At 43.0% G+C, this 10,622-nt stretch overlaps 1 protein-coding gene across 1 annotated transcript; it reads right to left on the bottom strand.

Moving 5' to 3' along the window:
* Positions 1–507: 507 nt before the first annotated feature.
* LOC126108914 (speckle-type POZ protein-like) lies at positions 508–5,921 on the bottom strand. The gene is made up of 2 exons (XM_049914276.1): positions 5,361–5,921; positions 508–971 (listed from the first exon to the last, which is right to left on the bottom strand). Exons 1-2 carry the CDS (start codon positions 5,912–5,914, stop codon positions 818–820), a joined length of 708 nt encoding a protein of 235 aa, XP_049770233.1. The 5' UTR covers positions 5,915–5,921; the 3' UTR covers positions 508–817.
* Between the last annotated feature and the right edge of the window lie 4,701 nt (positions 5,922–10,622).

Here is a 10,622-nt window from a genome sequence, read left to right as displayed (position 1 = left end):
AAGGTATGGCTGTTTGTTTTTCCTGTGCAGTGTACGAGATTGCAATAATAGAGTATTATTGTGAAGATGCTTCGATGAACCGTATGCTAGACGCTTAAATGTGATTTTCAGAGAATCCATGTAGATGTAGATATGTCTCCAATCAGCCACACCCACAAGAGAACTGACCGGATTTCTTACTTATTGTGAGCAAGCACCATAGCTGTTATGGGGCCTGTGCACATCTTCACACCTCACTCCAACTTTCATTGTGTCCGATGTTTTCACCCACAATTACTAAGCCAAACCGCTAGAGGTCCTGACATACATTCTTTGTATTAAGATTTGCAATGGTCGCCACATAAGAAAGTGTCCAACAAAGTCTTTTGCAGGCAATTCAAAATATCTAAGCACACACACAGAACAAGCCATACCCACACACCTGGGGTTAATATCCCGTTGTTGGGTCTCTTACTTCTAATTCTGCCTACTCTTCCTTCAACGTATCTATTTTTCCCCACGAGACCATCGCTATACCTATATACCCAATGATTCATTCACATAATGTCTAGGTTTTGTTGAGTGGCAAAGCACTGAAATCCTGGTTTCACTCATATTTCTTTCATGACTAATTTGTAACATGCGTAAACACAATCAAAAGCGGCAATTACATTGAACACAGTAATAAACAAGGAAATAATTTTCCCTGATAACTGTAAACTCAGCGTTATCGAAAATTAAAAAAGAAATTGAATTCTCTTTTTGCTACAACATTTGGTTGACACGCCAGTTAAGTGGCAGTACAGGTGAAGGACTCGTGCACCTGCAGTGGCGCAACTCACCGCAAGCGAGAGACGGCTGCGTCATCAGGTGGCGGGGGAGTGTGTCGGGCGGGCTCGGGCGGCGCAGCTGCGGCGGGAGTCTGGGCGTGGTCGCTGCGGGGCTGACGGGGAGTGGCAGGGGAGGGCCCGCCCCCTGTGGCGGCCGGCGAGCTGCAAACACAGAGAAACACTGCGTGGGCGGGTGGGCGTGCTCACACATGGGAGCCAGGCGGCTGCTTACTGCTCAGGGGACACACCGCAGCGGCAACAGATAGATTATATAATGGTAAGACAGAGATTTAGAGATTTTAAATTGTAAGACATTTCCAGGGGCAGATGTGGACTCTGGCCACAATCTATTGGTTATGAACTGTAGATTAAAACTGAAGAAACTGCAAAGAGGTGGGAATTTAAGGAGATGGGACCTGTATAAACTGACTAAACCAGAAGTTGTACAGTTTCAGGGAGAGCATAAGGAAACAACTGACAGGAATGGGGGAAAGAAATACAGTAGAAGAAGAATGGGTAGCTTTGAGGAATGAAATAGTGAAGGCAGCAGACGATCAAGTAGGTAAAAAGACGAGGGCTAGTAGAAATCCTTGGGTAACAGGAGAGATACTGAATTGATGAAAGGAGAAAATACAAAAAATGCACTAAATGAAGCAGGCAAAAAGGAATACATTCGTCACAAAAATGAGATCGACAGGAAGTGCAAAATGGCTAAGCAGGGATGGCTAGAGGACAGATGTAAGAATGTAGAGGCTTATCTCACGAGGGGTAAGATAGATACTGCCTACAGGAAAATTAAAGAGACTTTTGGAAAAAAGAGAACCACTTGCATGAATATCAAGAGCTCAGGTGGAAACCCAGTTCTAAGTAAAGAAGGCAAAGCAGAAAGGTGGAACGAGTATATAGAGGGTCTATACAGGGGTGATGTTTTCGAGGACAATATTATGGAAATGGGAGGTAGATGAAATGGGAGATATGATACTGTGCGAAGAGTTTGACAGAGCACTGAAAGACCTAAGTCGAAACAAGGCCCCTGGAGTAGACAACATTCCATTAGGACTACTGACAGCCTTGGGACAGCCAGTCCTGACAAAACTCTACCATCTGGTGAGCAAGATGTATGAGACAGGCGAAATTCCCTCAGACTTCAAGAAGAATATAATAATTCCAATACCAAAAAAACAGGTGTTGACAGATGTGAAAATTACCGAACTATCAGTTTAATAAGTCACAGCTGCAAAATACTAACGGGAATTATTTACAGACGAATGGAAAAACTGGTAGAAGCCGACCTCGGCGAAGATCAGTATGGATTCAATAGAAATGTTGGAGCACGTGAGGCAATACTAACCCTACGACTTATCTTAGAAGAAAGATTAAGGAAAGGCAAACCTACATTTCTAGCATTTGTAGACTTGGAGAAAGCTTTTGACAATGTTGACTGGAATACTCTTATTCAAATTCTGAAGGTGGCAGGGGTAAAATACAGGGAGCGAACGGCTATTTACAATTTTTACAGGAACCAGATAGCAGTTATAAGAGTCGAGGGACATGAAAGGGAAGCAGCGGTTGGGAAGGGAGTGAGACAGGGTTGTAGCCTCTCCCCGATGTTATTCAATCTGTATATTGAGCAAGCAGTGAAGGAAACAAAAGAAAAGTTCGGAGTAGGTATTAAAATCCAAGGAGAAGAAATAAAAACTTTGAGGTTCGCCGATGACATTGTAATTATGTCAGAGACGGCAAAGGACTTGGAAGAGCAGTTGAACGGAATGGACAGTGTCTTGAAGGGAGGATATAAGATGAACATCAACAAAAGCAAAACGAGGATAATGGAATGTAGTCGATTTTTGTCAGGTGATGCTGAGGGAATTAGATTAGGAAATGAGACACTTAAAGTAGTAAAGGAGTTTTGCTATTTGGGGAGCAAAATAACTGATGATGGTCGAAGTAGAGAGGATATAAAATGTAGACTGGCAATGGCAAGGAAAGCGTTTCTGAAGAAGAGAAATTTGTCAACATCGAGTGTAGATTTAAGTGTCAGGAAGTCGTTTCTGAAAGTATTTGTATGGATTGTAGCCATGTTTGGCAGTGAAACGTGGACGATAAATAGTTTAGACAAGAAGAGAATAGAAGCTTTCGAAATGTGGTGCTATAGAATAATGCTGAAGATTAGATGGGTAGATCACATAACTAATGAGGAGGTATTGAATAGAATTGGGGAGAAGAGGAGCTTGTGGCACAACTTGACCAGAAGAAGGGATCGGTTGGTAGGACATGTTCTGAGGCATCAAGGGATCACCAATTTAGCATTGGAGGGCAGCGTGGAGGGTAAAAATCGTAGAGGGAGACCAAGGGATGAATACACTAAGCAGATTCAGAAGGATGTAGGTTGCAGTAGGTACTGGGAGATGAAGCAGCTTGCACAGGATAGAGTAGCATGGAGGGCTGCATGAAACCAGTCTCAGGACTGAAGACCACAACAACAACAACTAACATTGCAGCAGTATTGCACATCTGTACTAAAAAAGAGAAAGAGAAATGTTCCAGCACACGTAGGTATAGTACCGATGTGGGAAAAACAGTTACTCTGATCGTAAGCTGTTCTACAGAGATAGTTATGAAGCACTGTAGCACTAGAAATGCGAAGCTATGGATATGTTGCTGCTGTCCTCTAACTGCAGCGTTCCTGACACTGGCAAAGGACGACGGTCTCACTCCTCGTCCTTAACCTCTATTTATGCATCAAGACGGAAGCTGAAGCGCGAAACAACTTTAAATTCTAATTTTTGCACACAGGTTTACAGCGACCAACACAGTGTGCGTAACGAGCAGCGAGCACTCGGCAGCCCTCGATGCATCCTGACACGTCACTCTGTCACGTAGAGCACTGAGCAACACATCTTCGTGCCGACACCAAGAGTGGCTCGTCCTATGTATATAGGCCTCTGTTGAGACACTCGATCGCGAGACCTGCATAACAACTGGTTGTTGTTGTTGTGGTCTTCAGTCCTGAGACTGGTTTGATGCAGCTCTCCATGCTACTCTATCCTGTGCAAGCTGCTTCATCTCCCAGTACCTTCTGAATCTGCTTGGTGTATTCATCTCTTGGTCTCCCTCTACGATTTCTACCCTCCACGCTGCCCTCCAATTTATTGTCCACGTTTCACTGCCATACATGGCTACACTCCATACAAATACTTTCAGAAACGATTTCCTGACACTCAAATCTACACTCGATGTTAACAAATTTCTCTTCTTCAGAAACGTTTTCCTTGCCATTGCCAGTCTACATTTTATATCCTCTCTACTTCGATCATCATCAGGTATTTTGCTCCCCAAAATAGCAAAACTCCTTTATTACTTTAAGTGTCTCATTTCCTAATCTAATTCCCTCAGCATCACCCGACTTAATTCGACTTCATTCCATTATCCTCGTTTTGGTTTTGTTGATGTTCATCTTATCAAGACATCCTATCAAGACACTGTCTTCCCTTCCACTGCTGTTCCAAGTCCTTTGCTGTCTCTGACATAATTAGAATGTCATCGGCGAACCTCAAAGCTTTTATTTCTTCTCCATGGAATTTAATACCTACTCCGAACTTTTCTTTTGTTTTCTTTATTGGTTGCTCAATATACAGATTGAATAACATCAGGGATAGGCTACAACCCTGTCTCACTCCCTTCTCAACCACTGCTTCCCATTCATACCCCTCGTCTCTTATAATTGCCCTCTGCTTTCTGTACAAATAGTAAATAGCCTTTCGCTCCCTGTATTTTACCCCTGCCACCTTCATAATTTGAAAGAGAGTATTCCAATCAACATTGTCGAAAGCTTTGTCCAAATCTACAAATACTAGCAACGTAGGTTTGCCTTTCCTTAATCTTTCTTCTAAGATAAGTCGTAGGGTCAGTATTGCCACACGTCTTCCAATATTTCTACGGAATCCAAACTGATCTTCCCCGAGGCAGTTTCTATCAGTTTTTCCACTCGTCTGTAAAGAATTCGCGTTAGTATTTTGCAGCTGTGACTTATTAAACTGATAGTTCGGTAATTTTCACGTCTGTCAACACCCGCTTTCTTTGGTATTGGAATTATTGTATTCTTCTTGAAGCCTGAGGGTATTTCGCCTGTCTCACACATCTTGCTCACCAGTTGGTAGAGTTTTGTCAGGACTGGCTCTCCCAAGGCTGTCAGTAGTTCTAATGGAATGGTATTACATGCATTTCAACAGTACTTATCACTGCAAGTAAGGGACGCATCGCTTAGATGCCAGAACAGATTATGTAGCTGCAAAATGATTTTCATCTCCATGATTTTGTTCGTTAATGTAGCTGCTTATCTATGTGGCTCGATTACAGATTCGATGAATTTGTTCTGAGAAGGTAAAGCACACGGCTGCTGTGGCTGTCAGTTAAGGAACATTTCAGACTACGGACACCAGTGAGGAGAGTCAATAGGAAAGGATAGCATACTGATGGATTTAGGCTTATGGGGAGATATATATATATACACAGATTTGGGAGAATAGGTGACACCCCATTCGTGCATACCTGTCTTCTGCTGGTGGCTCTACGATCAAGTCCATTAAGTCCAGCAGGGCATGCGGGTACCGGGTCTTCGTCTCTTTCCAGCTCTGCGTCATCATCACCTTCCGGGTGTCGTCCTTCATAAGCGCAACGGCAGCCTGCAGGAGCCGGGGGCAGGAGTGCCTCAGTGCGAGCACGCCCAGAGCCGCCGCGTTCTCCAGCGCCAGATCCGCTACCGCTCGCTGCTCGCACACGTCCTTCAGCTCTGGCAACCTGTAGGTGTGGGCGGCCGCCAGCAGCTTGGGGGCCATGTCGGGCAGCTGCTGCGGGGCCTGCAGGGTGTACGCGTAGGAGAGCAGCTGCCGCAGCACCGGGCCCTCCACGTTCTCCACGTTCACTTCTGCCACACCGTTGCCGAACATTGACTTGAACACCGGGCTCCTGCTCTCCAGGACTGCCCTGTGGGCAGCCAGCCGCGTCTCCCCCGCCACCAGGGTGACCACGGCGCCGTCACCTGCGTCCAGCAGGGCGCCCAGGTCCACGGCCGCCGTCTCCTCGACTTGCTTCCTCGCTGCCATGGTTGCCGATTCTGGAACACAGCGCACTGATCAGCCTACTGTCGTCACACAGAACCCGCAATACTTCTGCGGCGCACAGGCGGACGTGTATTAAGCAACAGTCGGTCAACGTTGACCGCCGCAAGCGAATTAAAACTGTACAGTGTCTTTGCTGCCTCAGACTGGTCCTACCGGTATATAGCTCTAAATTTTGAACAATAATCCTTTAAACAATTTCCTTTTTGAAATTTTCTGGCATATTAAAAGTGTGCCGGACCGAGACTCGAACTCGAGCCCTTTGCATTTGGCGGGCAAGTGCTCTACCAACTGTTCGTAGAGCATTTGCCCGAGAAAGGCAAAGGTCCCGAGTTCGAGTCTCGGTCCGGCACACAGTTTTAATCTGTCAGGAAGTTTCAAATCAGCGCACATTCGGCTGCAGACTGAAAATTTCGTTCTGCAATTTCCTTTTTGTTTTGGCACAAATACTTAGCAGGTCAAGTCTCACAAGGAGCAGAGCCCTCGTTTTATTTTACTTTTATTTTTTCTACAGTGATATATTAACTGAGACTGTTTTAGCAAAATACTAACAACGTCAGAAACAGCTATAGTAGTACATTTTTCAACGCGTCACCGTTTCTCCACTCATTTAGGGAAACAACACTGTTTTATGACCGAAACTTGTGTTACTCTGCTCTTAACCGCAGTGCAGTATGCTACCTAGCACACACAGCTGACCAATCACCAGCTAGTAAAGGCCAGGCTGCCTTGCCATGAAATATTTCCTCAGGATAGTGGGTCCAGTTGGACCGCAGTTTCTCCTCAACCCTTCTGACATATTCCAACAGGACAACAGCTAACTATATGTAGGGTGATTTTTCAGAGCGAGTCATTGAGGATACGCCTTCCTTTCAACATCCATATGTGCTGTAGTTTAGTAACTGACGTCAGACTGCCTTAGTGTAACACTGGGTACTGATAACAGAAAGGAGTGTGGCAAGTGTGGACATAAAATCGTAGCAATTACTTTGAGTCTATAAGTAGGGGAAGCATTTACAACAGTCACTGAGCTATTGTCGATAGGAGTAGTAAAATATGGCAAACGATTAGATATGCTGGGGACACAGATATTTTATGTGAAAGTGAACAAGATAGCAAGCTAATCTTAGACACGGTGGATAAAGCAGTGGGAAAGGCGTATAACATCAAAATATATCATTGTAAAACAAAGAAAGTATTTGTGACAAAGGAAGAGAAACAAATGTTTGCTTACATGTGTGTGACAAGTTGTTGGTACAAGTTGACTCTCTTAGTTTTCAACCAAGATCACTACACTTGTAAGAACCAAAGAACAAATAGGAAGCACAATTTGCCAAGCCGAAAGTGCCTCCTATAAATAGAGAAACATGTTATTCTCTAAAAGTAACTGGCCACAAATCAGAAAATGGCTTCTGACAGCGTCTGTACGTAGTGTGGTGTTGTATGGCTGCGAGACCTGGACTCGAGGGGCTGGGGAAAGCATAAGACTGAATTACTGTGAGGTGTGGTGGTACAGGCGCGTCTTGAAAATCAAGCAGGTGATAAAGTCACAAATGATGAGACACTCGAAGAGTGTGAGAGGAGGCGAGTTTATGGAAGAAAGTCCAATTATTATTTACCTAGTGAGAAATTACCGGCTCCTAAAAATAATGTGTCATGTAAGGAGAAATCCAGTCAGACCACTACTGAAGTACATGGATCAAGTTATAAAATATGTCAACGGCGAGGAAAGACTTGAGGACTGAAGATCTGCTGTTTGCGGTGAAGACTAAAGAAGAAGAAGAAAAAGACAAAGTCATTGCACACAGTCTGGAATAGGAAACGAAATAATTGACGTTGTAACACTTTACCTCCAGCAGCTTCCATTACTAATTTTGTGTATCATGTATTGTTATTTCAAAGTTTCTCGGGCGTCACATCAGCGTTCGTGATCTGAGTGTTTCTCTCACCTACAGTGTTCTTTATCCACACCGTCTTTCGTCTTAATGTTCACCTTCTTACTGGCCTTGTTACTATTACCAACTACTATGACTTCTGGGCATGCTTGATTTTAACCTTTCACAGCCAATGCTACTTTTTACGTGCACTATCTTACCCAGTCCTTGTAAAATGTATTTCTATCCTATCAGGCAGAGAGATGAGAAAGCAAAATTGATTTACGTCGCTCTAACACAGTATGGTTACTGCCAGAAATATGAAAATCTCAGTTAAACGAGTGAAGTCACCAATTCGGAAAATTCATATTGAGGAGCCCGTTCATAGATACTTCAAGGTGGCTGTCAAAAACAAAACCGTCTGATCCACTTGAGTACCATGCTGATGTGTATTGAAAAATGTCAGCAAAAATACATATATTCCTTTATTTGCCCTAAATAAAAATTGCTTTTCCTTTTTTAAGATTTTGTCACTCAGTTCTGAGATGGCTTAATGTAAAAAGAGTAAGGCAATAAACTTCCACATATCTTACAAGGAGACGGCACGACCGTGGGGTCGGGGATTTGTCCGAAATTTTGTGTGGTGAAAGAGGACCCCCAGCACCTCACGTGGTTACAATATTAGGACGCACTACTCGGAAAATCACGAGAAAAATCGATCCAAAGTTTCTTAGGTGCCGTATGAGTATAAAATGTTAGTACAGTCGCGGGCCGCCGTTTGGCCTACATGGTTAGCGCTCGGACTGTTACACTGGAGACCTCGGGTTCGAGTCCTCCTCCGTTACTTTTTTTTTTCTTCTGTTGCTTGCAAAATTACAGCGCATTTTTACAGGAAAATCGTGAAATTAATTCCCAGGAAGATTGTATAAAAATTCATTCTATAATTCAACATCAATTATCGTCACCAATATTCTGAGACATGATTCAATATTCCTTGTTTGCCTCAAAATTATCAGAAACTCAAAACGTTTTCGTAAATGTTCATGGGGCATGTTTTTGTTCAGAGTTATTGCAAACGCCCTTTGATTGTAAAAAATCCGTTTTCATATGTTGCGCAAGATGTCGCAAAAATTATTGCTTTTTTGTTTTTACGATAATTACTACTGCAGTTCTTTATAATTATTATATTGAAAGGGTACAGTACCGCCCGACATTGAAAATAGGTACAACATACTTCATTATTTTTGTCAGAAGAACACATTTTTTTTGTAAAATAACTCAATTTCAATTAATACAGCGAAGCCGGATACCAGTGTGGGAAAGAATGACAATTTATTTATTTAATTGATCACATGTGCACTCCCATAAAGTAAATCCCTACATCCAGTTATTGAGATCTGTGAAATGAATGAATGTATGGTCGTCTGCTAACCGCAGATAGTGAATGTGAATATATGATCATCTTTGAGTCGATCCTTTGGCCACCTTTGGTGGGACCAAAGAGATGAAATTTGCCTGAGCTTTGAGCGCCTGAAATGTGGCTGACCAATAGGGTAGCAAGGTGCTTCCCCCACCTCGACAGAGATGGGAGATGACCTGGAGAACGGCCATGTTTCAGCACTCTGCCACTGGATCTTGTGCTGTTAAGACCTGTTTTAGTTGTGCTTCGTAATGATGGAAGAGTGGAGACATGGTATGCATGTGGAATATTTAAGAGTAGTTTGAAATAATAATTTCTCTATTTCAGGAACTTTTGTGGGGAGAATTAAATGTCAGCCAGGTAATATTAAAGGGATTGTAGTAATCTTCGGAAGTGACCAACGGTCACAATGAAACCACGTGTAGCAATAAGTTGAAATACTTCCGTGTGCTTAAGTTAAGCTGAATTACTAGCGTGTGCACAATAAGTTGATATATTTAGGAGATAGTGTGTGTACCATAAGTTGAAATATTTAAGAAATGGCGTGTGCAGGACTTGAAATTAGAGACGAGTACTTCCACGTGGTGAGTACTGTGTGAGTCTCAATCTGTGTATGAGACAAAGGATAAAGAGAAGTACTCGTCCATGGTATCAGTTGAGGACTCACGTGTGTGATGAATACGTTCTTAATATTACCTTGCGTGATGTAAATCCGTGTGACGCTAGATTCAAACTCTGAGAGAGAAGCAAGGTGAGTCGGCCGTCTATCCAGCAACGCCACTTGGCTTGCATTGCACAGGTAGACGTGCAAATATCTCCAGAGTTCATAGTAGGAAAGTAGAATTATGAAGTGGGGCAGTGTCGTGTGAAACTGGGATAAATATTAATTGAAGTGGGAAAGCTCAAAGTGATAATGTTGTGAGTATTTTGTGTTTTGTATTCCATGTCGTAGTGTGGTGTATGTCATGTAATTTGGGTATGTGTGGTTTGCATGGGAGAGTAGCGACGTAGTTTAAAAGGATTAGTGGGTTATGCTTGTTCCTTCAGTACCGCTCGGTCTGGAGGAAAGTTTAGTGATGATGATTGTGAGAGTCGAAGTGTGAGGTATAATAAAAGATCCAGCATCCTATCCAGAAAATGCACTGTAGCGTTAAAAATAATTACGAGACCATAATATAGAGATTCACCATTGTAAAGCCATGCCCACTGGGCGCAGTTTCTCATGTGTTATTGTTGTAGGTTGTAGAATTTGTGTGTTTAGGTTAGAGAATTTATCGGAATAAATAAGATAGTGAAAAGAAAGATTGGTGGAGTTTTCCTTCGAATTGTATGTTGTCATAATGCCCCAAATTTATAATGCGTGCGCCATTCATATTCAGTGCGGTGGCCACGTGTTGAC

Source organism: Schistocerca cancellata, chromosome 11 (genome assembly GCF_023864275.1).
Source record: "Schistocerca cancellata isolate TAMUIC-IGC-003103 chromosome 11, iqSchCanc2.1, whole genome shotgun sequence".
In the NCBI taxonomy this organism is placed as follows: domain Eukaryota; kingdom Metazoa; phylum Arthropoda; class Insecta; order Orthoptera; family Acrididae; genus Schistocerca; species Schistocerca cancellata.
Note: the sequence above shows the minus strand (reverse complement) of the source record. Positions and strands in the feature narration are given on the sequence as shown.